The sequence below is a fragment of the Cyclopterus lumpus genome, chromosome 15, assembly GCF_009769545.1.
Source record: "Cyclopterus lumpus isolate fCycLum1 chromosome 15, fCycLum1.pri, whole genome shotgun sequence".
In the NCBI taxonomy this organism is placed as follows: Eukaryota; Metazoa; Chordata; class Actinopteri; order Perciformes; family Cyclopteridae; genus Cyclopterus; species Cyclopterus lumpus.
In genome coordinates this window covers 1,624,257-1,645,378 of record NC_046980.1, presented here as the reverse complement: position 1 = coordinate 1,645,378, position 21,122 = coordinate 1,624,257, and the positions used below count along the sequence as shown (strand labels likewise).

Here is a 21,122-nt window from a genome sequence, read left to right as displayed (position 1 = left end):
TTGACCTTCAAAATAAAAACAGGAAATCACAAGACAACATGGACACAAGACACAAAACTTTTCCTGGACATGACAGAACCCCCTCCTCAAGGACGGATTCTAGACGTCCCATCATGACAGTCCCCTAGGGTGGGTGGAGGAGAGCCGGAGGCGAGACCTAGGGTGGGTGGAGGGGAGCTGGATGCAGGACCTAGGGCATGGCAGAAGCAGTCCAGGGGGCGGGCCGGAGGACGGCTACCAGGCGGACTGACTTGCTCCGGAGGACGGGCCGGAGGACGACCACCAGGCGAACTGACTTGCTCCGGAGGACGACCACCAGACGGACGGGGCTCTGGTGAACCGGGCTCAGAAGAGCGGGTCTCTGGAGCAGCAGGTGGCACCACAGGGAGCCAGGGGGCTGAAGCCGGAAGCGGCGACGGAACACGGGGAGCAGGTGTCGGGACACGGGGAGCTTGATGTGGGACACAGGGAGCACGGGGACCTTGAGTCGGGACACAGGGAGCTTGGTGTGGGACACGGGGAGCACGAGGACCTTGAGTCGGGACACGGGGAGCACGAGTCAGGACACGGGGAGCTTGAGTCGGGACACGGGGAGCACGAGTCAGGACACGGCGAGCTTGAGTCGAGACACGGGGAGCACGAGGACCTTGAGTCGGGACACGGGGAGCACGAGTCAGGACACGGCGAGCTTGAGTCGGGACACGGGGAGCACGAGTCAGGACACGGGGAGCTTGAGTCGAGACACGGGGAGCTTGAGTCGGGACACGGGGAGCACGAGTCAGGACACGGCGAGCTTGAGTCGGGACACGGGGAGCACGAGTCAGGACACGGGGAGCTTGAGTCGAGACACGGGGAGCTTGGTGTGGGACACGGGGAGCTTGAGTCGGGACACGGCGAGCTTGAGTCGAGACACGGGGAGCACGAGGACCTTGAGTCGGGACACGGGGAGCTTGAGTCGGGACACGGGGAGCACGAGTCAGGACACGGGGAGCTTGAGTCGAGACACGGGGAGCTTGGTGTGGGACACAGGGAGCACGGGGAGCTTGAGTCGGGACAAGGGGAGCACGAGTCAGGACACGGGGAGCTTGAGTCAAGACACGGGGAGCTTGGTGTGGGACACGGGGAGCTTGAGTCGGGACACGGCGAGCTTGAGTCGAGACACGGGGAGCACGAGTCAGGACACGGGAAGCTTGGTGTGGGAGCACGGGGAGCTTGAGTCGGGACACGGGGAGCTGGGATCGGTCGGGGCGCCGACAGGACACGTGGAGCTGGGATCGGTCGGGGCGCCGACAGGACACGGGGAGCTGGGATCGGTCGGGGCGCCGACAGGACACGGGGAGCTGGGATCGGTCGGGGCGCCGACAGGACACGTGGAGCTGGAATCGGTCGGGGCGCCGACAGGACACGTGGAGCTGGGATCGGTCGGGGCGCCGACAGGACACGGGGAGCTGGGATCGGTCGGGGCGCCGACGGGACATGAGTACTCAGAACTGGCATGAACTGGGGCACGGAGGCGGCAGCGGGATCTGGCATGGACTGCGGCATGGACGCGGCAGCAGGCATGGACTGCGGTGCAGAGTCCCCAGCGGGAACTGGCGTTGACTGCGACACCGGGGAGGCAGCTGGAACTGGCGTTGACTGCCGCGGCCCAGAAGCAGCAGCCCGACGCCGTTAAATAACCCAGATTGCGGTTTCTCGCGAACACTAATTCATTTATTAGCCTCAATGTTTCGTGGACAATAAGTGACGTAACTCCTCAAACCCGATGATCAGCCTCCCGTCACGGACCTGTTCTCCATCTGGCTCATCGGCCACATCTTACCACAAAGAGTCCAAAACATGCCCGATTAATAAAAGCATTTATTTGACTTCATGAATTCCTCATTTCTACCAATACTCTGTATGACTGTTTACATATATACGTATACAAAGACTTTCAAAAACAATAATTACTTGAGCTGTTTTAAAATAAATGTGATCGACAGAATTAATTTGTAGCAAAGAAAAGTGGATTACATCAATATTTCATATCACTTGAAAATAGGAAAGTCGCCGTCCCACTGCTCCTGGATCAGTTGAGCCAGAGGACTGCACAACTGATATATATATATATATATATATATATATATATATATATATATATATATATATATATATATATATGTGTATATATATATATGTATATATATATATATATATATATATATATATATATATATATATACATATATATGTTTATATCAGTATATACCATGTATATACATATATGTGTATATATATGTATTCTGCCGGAGACCAATTTGTTCTTCATTCATCTTAACAATGTCTTTTCATTATCTTCTTCGTCGTCGTCTTCTTCGTCGGCTTCTTCTTCGTCGTCTTCTTTCCTCCTCCTCCTGCTCCTCCTGCTCCTGCACCTCCTCCTGCACCTGCTCCTGCACCTGCACCTGCTCCTGCTCCTGCACCTGCACCTGCTCCTGCTCCTGCACCTGCTCCTGCACCTGCACCTGCTCCTGCACCTGCACCTGCTCCTGCACCTCCCCCTCCTCCTGCTCCTGCTCCTGCACCTGCTCCTGCTCCTGCACCTGCTCCTCCCCCTGCTCCTGCACCTGCTCCTGCACCTGCTCCTGCACCTGCTCCTGCACCTCCTCCTGCACCTGCTCCTGCTCCTGCACCTGCTCCTGCACCTCCCCCTCCTCCTGCTCCTGCACCTCCTCCTGCTCCTGCACCTGCTCCTGCACCTGCTCCTGCTCCTGCACCTGCTCCTCCCCCTCCACCTGCTCGTGCACCTGCTCCTGCACCTCCACCTGCTCCTGCACCTCCTCCTGCACCTGCTCCTGCACCTGCACCTCCCCCTCCTCCTGCTCCTGCTCCTGCACCTGCTCCTGCTCCTGCACCTGCTCCTCCCCCTCCTCCTGCTCCTGCACCTGCTCCTGCACCTGCTCCTGCACCTCCTCCTGCACCTGCTCCTGCTCCTGCTCCTGCACCTGCTCCTGCACCTCCCCCTCCTCCTGCACCTGCTCCTGCTCCTGCACCTGCTCCTCCCCCTCCTCCTGCTCCTGCACCTGCTCCTGCACCTGCTCCTGCACCTCCTCCTGCACCTGCTCCTGCTCCTGCTCCTGCACCTGCTCCTGCACCTCCCCCTCCTCCTGCACCTGCTCCTCCTCCTGCTCCTGCACCTGCTCCTGCACCTGCTCCTCCCCCTCCTCCTGCTCCTGCACCTGCTCCTGCACCTCCCCCTCCTCCTGCTCCTGCACCTGCACCTCCTCCTGCTCCTGCTCCTGCACCTGCTCCTGCACCTGCTCCTCCTCCTGCTCCTCCTCCTGCTCCTGCACCTGCTCCTGCACCTGCTCCTCCCCCTCCTCCTGCTCCTGCTCCTGCACCTGCTCCTGCACCTCCCCCTCCTCCTGCTCCTGCACCTGCTCCTGCTCCTGCACCTCCTCCTGCACCTGCTCCTGCACCTCCTCCTGCTCCTGCACCTGCTCCTGCACCTGCTCCTGCACCTCCCCCTCCTCCTGCTCCTGCTCCTGCACCTGCTCCTGCACCTGCTCCTCCCCCTCCTCCTGCTCCTGCACCTGCTCCTGCACCTGCACCTGCTCCTCCTCCTGCACCTGCACCTGCACCTGCACCTGCTCCTCCCCCTCCTCCTGCTCCTGCACCTGCTCCTGCACCTGCACCTGCTCCTCCCCCTCCTCCTGCACCTGCACCTGCTCCTCCCCCTCCTCCTGCTCCTGCACCTGCTCCTGCACCTGCACCTGCTCCTCCCCCTCCTCCTGCACCTGCACCTGCACCTGCTCCTGCACCTGCTCCTGCACCTGCTCCTCCTCCTGCTCCTCCTCCTGCTCCTGCACCTGCTCCTGCACCTGCTCCTCCCCCTCCTCCTGCTCCTGCTCCTGCACCTGCTCCTGCACCTCCCCCTCCTCCTGCTCCTGCTCCTGCACCTGCTCCTGCTCCTGCACCTCCTCCTGCACCTACTCCTGCACCTCCTCCTGCTCCTGCACCTGCTCCTGCACCTGCTCCTGCACCTCCCCCTCCTCCTGCTCCTGCTCCTGCACCTGCTCCTGCACCTGCTCCTCCCCCTCCTCCTGCTCCTGCACCTGCTCCTGCACCTGCACCTGCTCCTCCCCCTCCTCCTGCACCTGCACCTGCACCTGCACCTGCTCCTCCCCCTCCTCCTGCTCCTGCACCTGCTCCTGCACCTGCACCTGCTCCTCCCCCTCCTCCTGCACCTGCACCTGCTCCTCCCCCTCCTCCTGCTCCTGCACCTGCTCCTGCACCTGCACCTGCTCCTCCCCCTCCTCCTGCACCTGCACCTGCACCTGCTCCTGCTCCGCCTCCGCAGCATCAGACAAACAGGTAAACACGGTGTTTGGTGATAAATTAAACACAACATTAGCTCCGCTGAAAACATGACGTCTGGTTGGACGTCATGTTTTATATTTATATATAAATATATATATATGTATATATGTATGTATATATATACATATATGTATGTATGTGTATATATATATATATATATACATATATATATATATATACATACATACTTATATATATATATATATAAATATAAAACATGACGTCCGACCATATGTATATATATATATGTATATACATACGTATTTATATATATATATATATAAATATAAAACATGACGTCCGACCATATGTATATATATATAAAGCATTACTCACCTGTACATTGCTTGATGTATTTCTCCACCTCGTCCCTGAACTTCTGGAGCACCCTGTTGGCGGACAACGTGCTGTACAAAGCTCCGTCGCCTCCGAACGGATGAACGTCCACTTGCTTCACGGGAACGGGCAGCATGACATCGAACTCATCGGGGTTAGAAATCTGCTCAAAAAACCCACAAATTATACAATGACGCAATAGTTCAAAGTGCTCAGGTCGTGCACCAGGTACAGCGTTTCACCTTCACGTTCTCATAGTAGCTCTCGATGCCCAGCCAGGGTTCTACTTCTCTAAAGCTCTGGCTGTTCTCTTTCAAGTGATCCATTATAGTTTTTAATATTCTATTGACGACTTCCTCCGCAGCCGATCTTTCGACCTTTCTGATCTTCAAGCGTTGCAGAGTTGTGTGCAGGATGGAATCCATTGGAGATTTGGCCTTCGCTCCACGTGGTTTTACTTTGGTGGTCTTCATCGTCTCTTCTGGAGATTTGGCCTTCACTCCACGTGGTTTTACTTTGGTGGTCTTCATCGTCTCTTCTGGAGATTTGGCCTTCGCTCCACGTGGTTTTACTTTGGTGGTCTTCATCGTCTCTTCTGGAGATTTGGCCTTCGCTCTACGTGGTTTTACTTCTCCAGAGAATCCTTCGTGGCGTCTCTGGCTGCGTCTTCGCCGTCTCGTCTGCAGCTCGCTCTTGTTTTCCAGAACCTGCCAGGACTCGGTTTGGGACTCGGTGTTTCACTTTGCTGATCTCTAGAACGTTTCGGTTTCCCTTCGTGGTCTCTTGCTGTTGACGGTCTCGGCCTCTGGACTCTTTGCCCTGCGACGTCTTCCTCTGCCAGGCTTGATGGTGCAATGAGAGGAATCTGTCAACAGTTGAACTTTAAGGGGACACGGACACGCCCCTTTGGATTGTGTGTTTATAAGATTATTACTCATTCATTTCTCAGGAAGAGGCTCAGTTAGATGAGACGTGTCATCCATATGCTTTGTTGTGCAACCACTGACAGTTTGACAAACCTGCTGTAGTTATGTGGCAGAAGGTATTCTGACGCCTTGCCGCTATTTTTTATTTTTTAACTTACTTTTTTAATTTAGTTTTCAACAACAAACAATATGTATTTTCATACAGTCGTTTCCTGTCAATGTTTCAGTTGTATGTCTTGGTACACATGATATTCAGGTACAGTGTACAACACATAAAGAACAACAAACATCAAAGGTGCTCATTCCACGAAAGAAAAGAAGAAGGGAAATAAGGATAATGAAAAGATTGCATAAAATAAAAATGAAAGAGACAGAGAGAGAGAGTTGTTGTACAGAGAGAAGAGAAGAGGACCAAGGACTGAGCCCTGAGGGACCCCAGTAGTCAGAGGACAAGGCTCAGACACAGATCCTCTCCAGGTTACCTGGTCAGTGAGGTAGGATGAGAAGAGGGAGAGCTGAGCCTGAGATACCAGGTCCTGGAGGGAGGACATGCGGATCTGGTGGTTCACTGTGTCAAAGGCAGCAGAAAGGTCTAGAAGGATGAGGACAGAGGAGAGAGAGGCTGCTCTAGTGTGAAGGATAAGGACAGAGGAGAGAGGCTGCTCTAGTGTGAAGGATAAGGACAGAGGAGAGAGAGGCTGCTCTAGTGTGAAGGATAAGGACAGAGGAGAGAGAGGCTGCTCTAGTGTGAAGGATAAGGACAGAGGAGAGAGAGGCTGCTCTAGTGTGAAGGATAAGGACAGAGGAGAGAGAGGCTGCTCTAGCAGTGTGAAGCTGCTCAGAGACAGCAAGGAGGGCAGTCTCTGTTGAGTGGCCTTGAATCCAGACTGGTGGGGGTCTAGAAGGTTGTTACTGTGGAGAAAGGAAGAGACTTGGTTAAAGATAGCTCGCTCTAGAGTTTTGGAAAGGAAGGGAAGGAGAGAGACAGGTCTGTAGTTATTGACTTCAGATGGGTCGAGAGTGGGTTTCTTCAGGAGAGGGTTGACTCTTGCCTCCTTCAGAGAGTTAGGAAAACAGCCGGTTGAGAGGGAGGTGTTAATAAGATGGGTGAGAAAGGGAAGAAGGTCCGGAGCAACAGACTGGAGAATGTGAGACGGGATGGGGTCAAGGGGGCAGGTGGTTGGGGGGTCAGAGGTTACCAAGGTACGAACTTGATTGTGAGACAGGGGGATAAAAGAGGAAAACGAGGGGGAAGAAGATGAAGTTACTGGAGGTGTAGTTATAGAAGATGGATTAGTAAATGAAGAGCGTATGTCGTCTATCTTTTTTTTCTTCTTGAGTCGAGACACGGGGAGCTTGAGTCGAGACAACGGGGAGCTTGAGTCGAGACACGGGGAGCTTGGTGTGGGACACGGGGAGCAAGGGGAGCTTGAGTCGGGACACGGGGAGCTTGAGTCGAGACAACGGGGAGCTTGAGTCGAGACACGGGGAGCTTGGTGTGGGACACGGGGAGCACGGGGAGCTTGAGTCGGGACACGGGGAGCTTGAGTCGGGACACGGGGAGCTGGGATCGGTCGGGGCGCCAACAGGACACGGGGAGCTGGGATCGGTCGGGGCGCCCACAGGACACGGGGAGTTGGGATCGGTCGGGGCGCCAACAGGACACGGGGAGTTGGGATCGGTCGGGGCGCCCACAGGACACGGGGAGTTGGGATCGGTCGGGGCGCCCACAGGACACGGGGAGTTGGGATCGGTCGGGGCGCCAACAGGACACGGGGAGCTGGGATCGGTCGGGGCGCCCACAGGACACGGGGAGTTGGGATCGGTCGGGGCGCCAACAGGACACGGGGAGTTGGGATCGGTCGGGGCGCCCACAGGACACGGGGAGTTGGGATCGGTCGGGGCGCCCACAGGACACGGGGAGTTGGGATCGGTCGGGGCGCCAACAGGACACGGGGAGCTGGGATCGGTCGGGGCGCCCACAGGACACGGGGAGTTGGGATCGGTCGGGGGGCCCACAGGACACGGGGAGTTGGGATCGGTCGGGGCGCCCACAGGACACGGGGAGTTGGGATCGGTCGGGGCGCCCACAGGACACGGGGAGTTGGGATCGGTCGGGGCGCCCACAGGACACGGGGAGTTGGGATCGGTCGGGGCGCCCACAGGACACGGGGAGCTGGGATCGGTCGGGGCGCCCACAGGACACGGGGAGTTGGGATCGGTCGGGGGGCCCACAGGACACGGGGAGTTGGGATCGGTCGGGGCGCCCACAGGACACGGGGAGTTGGGATCGGTCGGGGCGCCCACAGGACACGGGGAGTTGGGATCGGTCGGGGCGCCCACAGGACACGGGGAGTTGGGATCGGTCGGGGCGCCAACAGGACACGGGGAGCTGGGATCGGTCAGCGCGCCGACAGGACACGAGTGCTCAGAACTGGCATGGACTGGGGCACGGAGGCGGCAGCGGGATCTGGCATGGACTGCGGCACGGACGCGGCAGCAGGCATGGACTGCGGTGCAGAGTCCGCAGCGGGAACTGGCGTTGACTGCGACACCGGGGAGGCAGCTGGAACTGGCGTTGACTGCGGCGTGGAGGCGATAGCAGGAACAGGCATGGACTGCGGTGCGGAGTCCGCGACGGGAACTGGCGTTGACTGCGACACCGGAGAGGCAGCTGGAACTGGCGTTGACTGCGGCGTGGAGGCGATAGCAGGAACAGGCATGGACTGCGGTGCGGAGTCCGCGACGGGAACTGTACGCCGCCGCGGCCCAGAAGCAGCAGCCCGACGCCGAGACGGTGCAGAGTTCTGGACCTCCAAGTCCGGGGCTGGAAAGTAATAATAAGACAGGCGGCTCCCCACGAATGACTCGTGTGCCCCAGGCCCATGGGGATCCTTCTGGAGGCTCCGGGGACCACCTCGAGCCCGGCGGCTCCCCACGAATGACTCGTGTGCCCAGGGCCCATGGGGATCCTTCTGGAGGCTGCGGGGACCACCCCGAGCTAGGCGGGTCCCCTCAAAGGGGTTAGGAGTTGGGTCCACCCTGTACTCTGATGAACCCCTTCTATGACCATGAGGCCCAGCCGAACACAGGAGGAAAAAATAGTCCTGAGTCGGCTGGGTTCTTACTGGCCAGTACGCCTCGCCCCTATTTTATTTTTATTTTTTTAACTCACTTTTTTTATTTAGTTTTCAACAACAAACTATGTATTTTCATACAGTCGCTTCCTGTCAATTTTTCAGTTGTATGTCTTGGTACACATGATATTCAGGTACAGTGTACAACAGGGTTGCAGGAGGATTTATTTTGAATGTACATTCATTTGTGGATTGAAATCTTTTTTTTTTGCTGGATTATAAATAAGGAATTTACTCCTCGTGATGTTGTGCTCCTGTTTTTAAAATGCACCTTTTTTACAGTTTTCTTCTGTCTGTAACTCGCCAAGAACATCGGTGTTCATAATTACTCTGAATATTTTGTTTATGTAAGAAATCTTGGGAGTAAACCTGTATGATAAATTCTTTTTTTTTCTAAAGAGACTTGACACCCCGTGACGACTCGATGCCGAAGTCTTAAACTGACGACACTTGAGGAGGAAGCCGGGAGCTCAAACGTGAGCTGTGACTTTACTAAGACTAGTTTCAACATGCTACAGAATGCAGTGTTCCTATTTATGAATTATACGCGTCTGTAAATTCTGATTGTGACGTCATTATTAAATAACCCAGATTGCGGTTTCTCGCGAACACTAATTCATTTATTAGCCTCAATGTTTCGTGGACAATAAGTGACGTAACTCCTCAAACCCGATGATCAGCCTCCCGTCACGGACCTGTTCTCCATCTGGCTCATCGGCCACATCTTACCACAAAGAGTCCAAAACATGCCCGATTAATAAAAGCATTTATTTGACTTCATGAATTCCTCATTTCTACCAATACTCTGTATGACTGTTTACATATATACGTATACAAAGACTTTCAAAAACAATAATTACTTGAGCTGTTTTAAAATAAATGTGATCGACAGAATTAATTTGTAGCAAAGAAAAGTGGATTACATCAATATTTCATATCACTTGAAAATAGGAAAGTCGCCGTCCCACTGCTCCTGGATCAGTTGAGCCAGAGGACTGCACAACTGATATACATGTATATATACGTCTATATATATGTATATATATATGTATATATATATATATATATATATATATGTTTATATCAGTATATACCATGTATATACATATATGTGTATATATATGTATTCTGCCGGAGACCAATTTGTTCTTCATTCATCTTAACAATGTCTTTTCATTATCTTCTTCGTCGTCGTCTTCTTCGTCGGCTTCTTCTTCGTCGTCTTCTTTCCTCCTCCTCCTGCTCCTCCTGCTCCTGCACCTGCTCCTGCACCTCCCCCTCCTCCTGCTCCTCCTGCTCCTGCACCCCCCCTTCCTCCTGCACCTCCCCCTCCTCCTGCTCCTGCACCTGCTCCTGCACCTGCTCCTGCTCCTGCTCCTGCTCCTGCACCTGCTCCTCCCCCTCCTCCTGCTCCTGCTCCTCCTGCTCCTGCACCCCCCCTCCTCCTGCTCCTGCACCTCCCCCTCCTCCTGCTCCTGCACCTGCTCCTGCACTCTTTTTTTTTTGCTGGATTATAAATAAGGAATTTACTCCTCGTGATGTTGTGCTCCTGTTTTTAAAATGCACCTTTTTTACAGTTTTCTTCTGTCTGTAACTCGCCAAGAACATCGGTGTTCATAATTACTCTGAATATTTTGTTTATGTAAGAAATCTTGGGAGTAAACCTGTATGATAAATTCTTTTTTTTTCTAAAGAGACTTGACACCCCGTGACGACTCGATGCCGAAGTCTTAAACTGACGACACTTGAGGAGGAAGCCGGGAGCTCAAACGTGAGCTGTGACTTTACTAAGACTAGTTTCAACATGCTACAGAATGCAGTGTTCCTATTTATGAATTATACGCGTCTGTAAATTCTGATTGTGACGTCATTATTAAATAACCCAGATTGCGGTTTCTCGCGAACACTAATTCATTTATTAGCCTCAATGTTTCGTGGACAATAAGTGACGTAACTCCTCAAACCCGATGATCAGCCTCCCGTCACGGACCTGTTCTCCATCTGGCTCATCGGCCACATCTTACCACAAAGAGTCCAAAACATGCCCGATTAATAAAAGCATTTATTTGACTTCATGAATTCCTCATTTCTACCAATACTCTGTATGACTGTTTACATATATACGTATACAAAGACTTTCAAAAACAATAATTACTTGAGCTGTTTTAAAATAAATGTGATCGACAGAATTAATTTGTAGCAAAGAAAAGTGGATTACATCAATATTTCATATCACTTGAAAATAGGAAAGTCGCCGTCCCACTGCTCCTGGATCAGTTGAGCCAGAGGACTGCACAACTGATATACATGTATATATACGTCTATATATATGTATATATATATGTATATATATATATATATATATATATATATGTTTATATCAGTATATACCATGTATATACATATATGTGTATATATATGTATTCTGCCGGAGACCAATTTGTTCTTCATTCATCTTAACAATGTCTTTTCATTATCTTCTTCGTCGTCGTCTTCTTCGTCGGCTTCTTCTTCGTCGTCTTCTTTCCTCCTCCTCCTGCTCCTCCTGCTCCTGCACCTGCTCCTGCACCTCCCCCTCCTCCTGCTCCTCCTGCTCCTGCACCCCCCCTTCCTCCTGCACCTCCCCCTCCTCCTGCTCCTGCACCTGCTCCTGCACCTGCTCCTGCTCCTGCTCCTGCACCTGCTCCTCCCCCTCCTCCTGCTCCTGCTCCTCCTGCTCCTGCACCCCCCCTCCTCCTGCTCCTGCACCTCCCCCTCCTCCTGCTCCTGCACCTGCTCCTGCACCTGCTCCTGCTCCTGCACCTGCTCCTGCACCTGCTCCTGCTCCTGCACCTGCACCTGCACCTGCTCCTGCTCCTGCTCCGCCTCCGCAGCATCAGACAAACAGGTAAACACGGTGTTTGGTGATAAATTAAACACAACATTAGCTCCGCTGAAAACATGACGTCTGGTTGGACGTCATGTTTTATATTTATATATAAATATATATATATGTATATATGTATGTATATATATACATATATGTATGTATGTGTATATATATATATATATATACATATATATATATATGTATATATATATATAAATATATATGTATATATATATAAATATATATGTATATATATATATAAATATGTATATATATATAAATGTATATATATTTATATATATATAAATATATATATTTATATATAAATATATATATATATTTATATATAAATATATATATTTATATATATATAAATATATATACATTTATATATATATACATATTTATATATATATATAAAAACAGAATGGCAATAACTCCATCTTGTGGACACAAGAGTGAATATGGTCGACTCGTCTTCGAGGCGTCTATTCGGAGCGGAAAAAAGACGAAAGACCATCTTGGTTGGAACATGTTTAATTTTGCAAAGAGGCTCATTGTCTTCTTACAGTAAGGTGCAGCAGCTTATGCCAATTTAAGCTTCTCCAGTGCAAGTGCAAAGTCAGCAAAACGCCAATCAAAGTGCTTTAAGGATTGTTTTTAAGTGCTTTTTCTAGCTTAGACACAAGGAATCACTGAAGTCTACAGATCTACTACTTGGAAGAACGTCGTTTTTTCATCAAGAACAACATCTCAGCACCACGTAGTTGCAAACGAACACCGACAACACGTAAAGACCACGCAGACACGGCTCAGCACCTCTAAATGTTCAACGTCTCAACATCCACACAAACTAAACAAATAGTGCACATTTAAAACTATCAGTTTTGTTATTACATGGAGACGTAATCTAACCGCAGAAAATTGAGTTAGGAGGAGGAGGGGGAGGGGGGGGGGGGGCCTCAAGGACTCGAGATCTAAACCTGGTTCCTTTCCTCCGAATGCTCTTGCGGTGCATCGTGGCGAGTAACCAGTCTTTGATGATTGAGTTAAAGCGGCCGATCGTGGGATGGAGTCGGACGACGGGCGTCCTGCCCCGGGAGACCTTGGGGTCGGCAGAGTAGCACGACATTCATTTGGTCCTCTGGGCCTTCTGGGCCGACTTGGTGACTTTACCGGTGCTGGAGACCTTCTTCTCCACGGCCTTAATCACGCCGACGGCCACCGTCTGGCGCATGTCGCGCACCGCGAAGCGACCTGCGAGGTGGAGAGGAGTAAAGACGTTTCACCTGGGGCCGCAACGCCTTTGGTAAGGGGGGGAGGGTCTACGCTCAAACTCACCAAGCGGAGGGTACTCGGAGAAGCTCTCGACACACATCGGCTTGCCGGGAATCATGTCCACGATGGCGGCGTCTCCGGACTTGAGGGATTTGGGGTCGTCCTCCAGCTTCTTGCCGGAGCGCCGGTCGATCTTTTCCTTGAGCTCTGCGAACTTGCAGGCGATGTGAGCGGTGTGGCAGTCCAGCACCGGAGCGTAGCCGGCGCTGATCTGACCCGGGTGGTTGAGGATGATCACCTGCGGGGGCGAAGAGACAACAGGTAAGGTTTGATCGGTTCTTTTGGGATAACTCTACCACTCTAGAACTCGGCCACCGAAGGTCAAATCTGTTCAATCTCTACGGAACCTCCGCTACCTGCGCGGTAAAGTTGGCGGCCTCCTGCGGCGGGTCGTTCTTGCTGTCTCCGGCCACGTTGCCACGCCGGATGTCCTTGACCGACACGTTCTTGACGTTGAAGCCCACGTTGTCGCCGGGGGCGGCCTCGGTCAGCGCCTCGTGGTGCATCTCCACGGACTTCACCTCCGTGGTCACGTTGACGGGAGCGAAGGTCACCACCATGCCGGGCTTCAGTACGCCTGTTTCCACGCGGCCCACCGGCACCGTGCCGATACCTGAGAGCACAGGGGAGCGTTACAACGTGGGGGGGAGGGGCTTTAAGCACCGCCCCTCCCCCCCCCCAGTTCTCGCCACGTGCCTCCTATCTTGTAGACATCCTGCAGCGGCAGACGCAGAGGCTTGTCTGTGGGGCGGCTGGGGGGCGTGATGGCATCCAGGGCCTCCAGCAGGGTGGTCCCTGAGGCGTTGCCCTCTTTCCTGTTGACCTTCCACCCCTTGAACCACGTCATCTGCAGACAGGGAGACACACTGTGTTACATGTGTCATACATGGTTATTATTTTCACAGTAGGAAGAGAGAAATTATCTGTCCAAAGGCTCAAGTATTTGCATATTTAAGCAATAAAAAATACTAGTTTACGGTTCGCTGTTAGATTTCTGATATTATAATAAACTGATTGGTCGTGCACCTTTCGGAGCAGCACGGAGGCAGTTTGAGATTTATTAAACATAAACTGTTGTTTTTACACGTTTTTTCAAGCTTCAATAACAAAGGTTCTTAAATCCAGTATATTCTTTGTTTCCCCTTTCTCTTACGTCGAAACGCTTCCCTGGTGACCCCAGTGTTTAGCGTCACGTTGCTATGAATTGTTGGTAAATTCCCTTGGGGCAAAGTCTGCAGAAATGCGGACTCAAGCAAAGTGTTCAAAAACAGAACTAAACCCTCTCGAGCCTTAAAGCCTGCGAGTGAGGAGATCAGGTTTGAGTCTCCTCTAAACTGCAGGAGGAGGAGCAAACTTGTTGCCCTCTGAGGACAACAAGTTGCTCCACATCCCCGCTGACCATGCAAATCACTAGTCAGATAGAGTCCTCACGTTGGGGCTGGGCTCCAGCATGTTGTCTCCGTTCCAGCCTGAAACGGGCACGAAGGCCACGGTGTCCGGGTTGTAGCCGATCTTCTTGATGTAGGTGCTCACTTCCTTCACGATCTCCTCGTAGCGCTTCTGGCTGTAGTTGGGCTCGGTGGAGTCCATCTTGTTGACGCCCACGATGAGCTGCTTCACGCCCAGGGTGTAGGCCAGCAGGGCGTGCTCGCGGGTCTGCCCGTTCTTGGAGATGCCGGCCTCGAACTCCCCGACGCCGGCCGCCACGACCAGCACGGCGCAGTCCGCCTGAAACGAAAAACAACCGAAGCGGAGGGCGTTACGGTGACCTTTGCACCCGGCGGTGCAAAGGTCACCTCGCAGCGGGCGACGCGTTACGGACCTGGGAGGTGCCGGTGATCATGTTCTTGATGAAGTCCCTGTGGCCCGGGGCGTCGATGATGGTCACGTAGTACCTGCCGGTTTCAAACTTCCACAGCGAGATGTCGATGGTGATGCCGCGCTCGCGCTCCGCCTTCAGCTTGTCCAGCACCCAGGCGTACTTGAAGGAGCCCTTCCCCATCTGAGGAGCCAAGAGAAGCCGTTATTCCTTTGTCTTGTGGATGCGTCTCCCTCCTCTGGAGGATCTCACCTCCGCCGCTTCCTTCTCGAACTTCTCGATGGTCCTCTTGTCGATGCCGCCGCACTTGTAGATGAGGTGGCCCGTGGTGGTGGACTTGCCGGAGTCGACGTGGCCGATCACCACGATGTTGATGTGGAGCTTCTCCTTCCCCATGGCGACCGGAGCCGGCTGAGGTCACGGGGCCGAGTCTGTCGGCTTCAACCGGGTGTCGAGTGACAGTTAGTACGAGTTACGAATAATAATAATAATAATAATAATAATGATGCAAAGAGCTGAGATGTGTTTTCATTGGTTCATCAGACTGTGATCCGACTGAGACAGAAGATTAGAGTCAGTATCAACAGAGCTGAACCCCCCCCCCCCTCCCCCCCCCTCCTCTCTCCGCCTCCCCCCTCCCCTCCCCTCCTCGCTCTGCTCTGACACATCACAACAAGCCTCTCATGTTTCTCAGGACTCAGAGCTTCACTTCTCAAGCCAAAATCCACCATTTTGTCAGGTCCCCATCCACCAACGTGCAGCAGCCATTTCTCAGACACTGTTGTGCGCGCACACACGCACGTGCGTGCACATGAAAGTAAACACTGTTGATAACTCTGCAGGAGTGTTATGGTGACATCTTTGACTGCAACACACGCACACGCACACGCACGCACACACACACACACACACACACACACACACACACACACACACGTCTTCTTCTAATAACAGGATTTATCTGCACCGGCCGCCTTTAATCCCGCGGGAGCGTGAACCCTCCACAGACCTGCGGGTGAACTCGGATAACATCACACGCACGCGCACAACGTCACAGGTCAGCTGCCGCAGTGCGCTTTGAATGTGCAAAGTATAATAATAATAATAATAATGATATCAACAATAACAACAACAGGCCATGTGATGGAGGTAACCGCGTCATGGTCCGTTCCCTCTTTCCCGCATCACAACACGCACCGTGGAGGCGGAGCGCAGCGGAACACACGCGCTTGGTTCCCCTGAGGCCCCCCCCCCCCCCCCCCCCCCCCCCACGCCCCCGTTATGCATAACCTCAAGTAGCGCACCGTGCCGTACCTGAGAGCTGCCCGGTGTCAGTGCGGGACCGGAGAGGCTGAGGAGAGACGCTGATCCGGTTACAGCGCGCAGGACGGGGCGGGGGGGGGGGGGGCGGGGGGGGGTTGTTGCGTAATCGCCGCTGGAGCTCACAGCATCCCAACCAGGGACCGGGAGAAGTTACCGGGACACGCGAACGGATTAGAGGAGCGGACGAGATTGGTTGTTGTTGTTGTTGTTGTTGTTGTTGTTGTTTGTAGCCGAAGGAAAACCGTACATTCTTCTTCTGTTAGTTTTTGTTGTAGAAAAGTATTAGAGAGGAATAAAATGCATTATTGGAACTATATATATCTATATCTATCTATATATATATCTCTCAGCAGGTGCAGCGCGCGCACCTTTTCCAGAAGCTCGAGTCGGATTCAAATGACGCCGACGCTTTGAACTTCTCCTCCCGCGCGTCTGTCTGCCAAGTATCGCGAGACGCACGTCCTGAAGGTAATATGTGTACACACACACACACACACACACACACACACACACACACTGCATTATAATACACACTTGGTGCCACATGCTGGTTGTGGCGGATCATCTTCTGATGGCAACTTATAACTAAATGTCATTTTATTCCACATATTTCTGGGAAAGAAATAAATTGAAATAATAATAAATTAAAAAGGACGCATTTACTATTTGTCTTGTTATTTATTTTCTCCATGTACAGATGTAATGATGGTCATGTGACAAGATGGTGTGTGTGTGTGTTTCAAATCTAATAACTATAGTGTGCACTTGTGTCATACACACAGAGTTTTATTAGAGTATTTAAACCATACCAGGAAGTAGGGTGATGTCATAAATAAGCAGCTGCACAAGTAATTAATTAATTAATATTAGAAGTTTTCAACATGCTGGTCCGACGGCTGAATAATGAAATAACAACCAGACTCAATCTCAGATGTGATATTCTGTATATGAAGTATTTACAGAACATGAATTACACAGATTAAAAGTTTACAAGGCTCATCGTAAACATAACAATAAAAAGTCCCTTTTGTTTTGATGTAAACATGAAACGATAATAAGCAGTAACTGAACGTTTACCCTTTTTAATAAGGCGGAGCATCTAAAACTGGGTCATGAACCTAAACCACCAACACACGTTTCCCTTGTTTTTCCCTTTTATTGTTATTATAATAAAGATACAGTTTTACATACGTGTGTGCAAACTTTATGGAGAAAAAAAATGTATATATCTAATCAGCTGATCACATTATTAAAAAGACAAAGAAGTACAAAGAAGAATTGTGCAATTTGAAATCATTATAAAATTAAAAGTAAAAAAATGTCCTTTTAAACCTTGTGAGACCGAAGATTCCTGAGAATTGACACAGAAAAATAAAGTGTGAAATAAACGTGTAAAATAAACATGTAAACCGTGTAAATTAAACGTATAAAATAAACCATATAAAACGTGTAAATTAAACGTGTAAAACATGTAAACCGTGTAAATTAAACGTGTATATTAAACGTGTAAAATGAACGTGTAAAATAAACAAATAATCATGTAAATTAAACGTGTAAATTAAACGTGTAAAATGTGTAAATAAACTGTGTAACATAAACGTGTAAAACCGAACCAGGAAGCTCTTTAAAGCACTTCTTAGTGTTAATAAAGGCGCCGTGCTGCCTGAAGGAACCAGGCGGTGCAGATTAAATCAACCAATGCATGAGAAGCCAAAACAAAGAAACTACAACAAGATGGGTCCAATCCCAACGACAACAAAAGACATCAAAAACATTTAAAAAGTGGCTTCACTTAAGGCATTTCCCCCCAAACGGGTGTTTGTGCAGTTTCAACGTCTTCTTGAGAAAAGAGAAGTTTGAGCGACGTTTCCCTTCTTGCATCATATTTGTTTTTTGTGGCAAACTATTTAAAAACTCTTAAAAACTGAACTCATTGGCACCATTTAAAGAGGTATTTTAATGAATCAGTGCACCGTGTCCGTGGTGGCGAGGTGCGGCCTCAGTCTCCGTGGGCGGCGGCGTGCACGGCCCAGGGCTGCACGGCGCCTCGGCCCATCAGAGCGTAGAACGCCGCTCCGAACAGGTTGATGGCGGCGGCGATGTAGAACACGCTCTGCCACTCCTCGATGGTGTTCTGGGGTAACAAACCGGCACAGTCGACGTCTCGTTACGCAATGCATTCTGGGAAACATTTTAGTTCAATGGTTTCCATTCAAACACACAATCTTTTGCTACTTTCTGGTTTAGCAAAAGAAAACGTTTCCTTCTAGAACGTCTCTTCCACCAGAATAAAGTTTTTATTTGTTTTTATTGCATTACAAATCAGACCATAATGGTGAAAACGTTCAAATACAGCATGTTGGGATCTTTTCGTTTGAATCATTTAGTTAGATATCGTCATTGGTTAATTGGTTAATTGGCCTTTTCAATCTTAACCCGCTGGCCGTTGTTGATGAATGACAACAACTTTACACCGATAAAGATGACAAGGTTCATAAAGGAGCATGGCCGCCCCCTGGTGGCCAAACGTGAACACGCTAATCCTCCACCAACTGAAACAGTGAGAGAACATCTGTTTAACGAGCCAAAGGGGCATAAATCAAATTTTATTTTACTTCCACTCTCCGTGTCCTTTAAACGGACATCTTTCCTGATGATGATGATAATAATAATAATACCTTCAGAAAGTTCAATCTTTTGCCAACATCCATCGTGATCATAACAACCAAATATTTACACATTTCATTCTGAATTTTAACCATTTAAATGCTAGTTTGTTTGACTTATTAAATAACACAGTGTGACTGCACTTTGGTTTCTTACTTGTTTGGTGAGGGCTCTGGCTATGACCGGTCCCACCATGCCGGGAATGGTGGCAAAGGTGTTGGTGATTCCCAGGAGGATCCCAGCATACCTGAAAACACATCAATACATTATTCATCTGCTCACCGATTATCAAGAGAGTTTGGATGTGTACCGACGCTGCATTCTCTCTCCTGACCACCGGGGGGCGACTCCTCTGGTTGTATAGAAGTCTATGCTTCATGTGTTAAAGCTGCATTCTCTCTCCTGACCACCGGGGGGCGACTCCTCTGGTTGTATAGAAGTCTATGCTTCATGTGTTAAAGCTGCATTCTCTCTCCTGACCACCGGGGGGCGACTCCTCTGGTTGTATAGAAGTCTATGCTTCATGTGTTAAAGCTGCATTCTCTCTCCTGACCACCAGGGGGTGACTCCTCTGGTTGTATAGAAGTCTATGCTTCATGTTTTAAAGCTGCATTCTCTCTCCTGAGCACCAGGGGGCGACTCCTCTGGTTGTATAGAAGTCTATGCTTCATGTGTTAAAGCTGCATTCTCTCTCCTGACCACCAGGGGGCGACTCCTCTGGTTGTATAGAAGTCTATGCATCATGTTAAAGCTGCATTCTCTCTCCTGACCACCAGGGGGCGACTCCTCTGGTTGTATAGAAGTCTATGCTTCATGTGTTAAAGCTGCATTCTCTCTCCTGAGCACCAGGGGGCGACTCCTCTGGTTGTATAGAAGTCTATGCTTCATGTGTTAAAGCTGCATTCTCTCTCCTGACCACCAGGGGGCGACTCCTCTGGTTGTATAGAAGTCTATATAAATGACTCTACTTCTCTTGATGTATTCCCTCAGTAAACATTGTAAACATTAGTTTTTGGTCTCAATCTCTAGTTTCAAGTCTTCTTCAATACAGAATGATGTTCATTTAGTAAATTATGGTCATTTAGAGTCAAACAGACCATAAAGCAGGGGATGCTTTAGGGGCGGGGCTACAAGGTGATTGACAGGTGGACACCAGAGGCGTATACGGCCTCTCTGCGTCGCAAACAAACAAGATGGCGACGTAACTCACTGTGACGTTCACTTTGGTGAGAGAACTTACGAAGGAGCGATGTCGAGGTGGTTGATGTTGAATCCGGAGGCCGACACGCCGCCCAGAGCCGAGGACACGGTGAGGAAGGTCACGGCCAAGACGTAGTTACAGCCGGTGTAACCGGCCGCCACCAGGAACACGGCCGGCCCGATCATACCTGCACAAACAAAAACAAAATGCAAGTAAATAATACAACTAAATAAAAAATTGTGATAAGATTTTTTTTTAAATAAAAACGTCAAAACAAATCCTAAAGAAATAAAAAAATTAAAATACATTTAATAAAAAAAATATATAAAAAATAAATAAATAATAATTAATAAATAAATGAATAAACAAAAGATAAGACAGTGAGTAAAAGCAGGCTTTAAGACCAGCGGTGAACCGCACCGACGATGGAGAAGCACTTCCTGACGGTGACGGTGCGGTAGAGGCAGGTTTCTCTCAGGTAATCGGCCAGCTGGCCGCTCAGAACCGCCATGACGGCGCAGCCCAGGTACGGAAGAGCCGACAGGAGACCGTTCTGTTGAGACGACGACCACATCAGGCACAACCATTACAACCATGTTGTGGTCCTTTAATGAAGCTCACGGTGCGTTTCATCCTCATCGGAGTCCTAGCAGACGACCTCACCTGCTGTATGCTGAACCCCAGCACGTCGTTCATGTAGGTGGGCAGCAGGGTGAGGAGGGTGTAGAAGGTCCAGTTGTAGGAGAAGTGAGCCACCACGATGGCCCACAGCGGCCCGGATGTCAGGATGGCTCTCCAGGGGATGCGGCCCGAGGTGGACAGCTGGGACAGGAAGTAGAAAGGTAAATGTTTCAATGGAGGCGGGCCTGAAGAGAGCAGAAACATCACACGGCCAAACGTCGAGATGTCACAATTGTCAATACAGTCATCAGTTGCGTAATTGCGTCGTCATGGCGACCGCATGCCGGCCTGACCGCCGACTGGCTGAGGAAGACCGATAAGATGACAAAACGCTGCTCTGAGATTACGCAACTTCAGCGTCTGATGACTGGACTGTAAACGAGTGAAGAAACTCATCCAACATTTACATACTCATTATATTTATATTAAAAAAGAATAGAAATCAATGAAATGTGTATTTGCT

At 50.5% G+C, this 21,122-nt stretch overlaps 4 protein-coding genes across 5 annotated transcripts in view; 1 reads left to right on the top strand and 3 right to left on the bottom strand.

Moving 5' to 3' along the window:
* Nucleotides 1-3,142: 3,142 nt before the first annotated feature.
* On the top strand, nt 3,143-4,297 carry LOC117743791 (vegetative cell wall protein gp1-like; the record flags this gene model as incomplete). The annotated part of the gene is made up of 1 exon (XM_034551644.1): nt 3,143-4,297. A coding segment is annotated over one exon (1,155 nt), but the record flags the coding sequence as incomplete, so codon positions are not given.
* Nucleotides 4,298-4,299: 2 nt separating this feature from the next.
* cgas (cyclic GMP-AMP synthase) lies at nt 4,300-5,539 on the bottom strand (the record flags this gene model as incomplete). Its single annotated transcript, XM_034551658.1, has 4 exons — nt 5,307-5,539; nt 4,941-5,192; nt 4,699-4,861; nt 4,300-4,334 (listed from the first exon to the last, which is right to left on the bottom strand). Coding segments are annotated over exons 2-4 (429 nt in total), but the record flags the coding sequence as incomplete, so codon positions are not given.
* A 6,613-nt stretch (nt 5,540-12,152) lies between these two features.
* On the bottom strand, nt 12,153-16,548 carry eef1a1a (eukaryotic translation elongation factor 1 alpha 1a). Of its 2 annotated transcripts, XM_034551609.1 has the most exons (8): nt 16,102-16,548; nt 15,040-15,225; nt 14,791-14,970; nt 14,400-14,696; nt 13,665-13,815; nt 13,325-13,581; nt 12,972-13,206; nt 12,153-12,887 (listed from the first exon to the last, which is right to left on the bottom strand). In XM_034551609.1, the coding sequence occupies exons 2-8, from the start codon at nt 15,181-15,183 to the stop codon at nt 12,763-12,765; spliced, it is 1,389 nt and encodes a 462-aa protein (XP_034407500.1). In that variant the 5' UTR covers nt 15,184-15,225; nt 16,102-16,548; the 3' UTR covers nt 12,153-12,762. The 2 variants fall into 2 exon arrangements, with proteins under 2 accessions (XP_034407500.1, XP_034407501.1); XM_034551610.1 differs by lacking the exon at nt 16,102-16,548 and having other exon boundaries at nt 12,154-12,887; nt 15,040-15,331.
* Nucleotides 16,549-16,815: 267 nt separating this feature from the next.
* Nucleotides 16,816-21,122, bottom strand: part of slc17a5 (solute carrier family 17 member 5) — a 9,138-nt gene continuing 4,831 nt past the window's right edge. The window contains exons 7-11 of the mRNA XM_034551603.1: nt 20,642-20,800; nt 20,399-20,531; nt 20,018-20,165; nt 18,934-19,024; nt 16,816-18,244 (exon numbers count right to left, since the gene is read on the bottom strand). Coding sequence (XP_034407494.1) covers nt 18,110-18,244; nt 18,934-19,024; nt 20,018-20,165; nt 20,399-20,531; nt 20,642-20,800 — 666 coding nt within the window. The 3' untranslated portion in view covers nt 16,816-18,109. The remainder of the gene's footprint in view (nt 18,245-18,933; nt 19,025-20,017; nt 20,166-20,398; nt 20,532-20,641; nt 20,801-21,122) is intronic.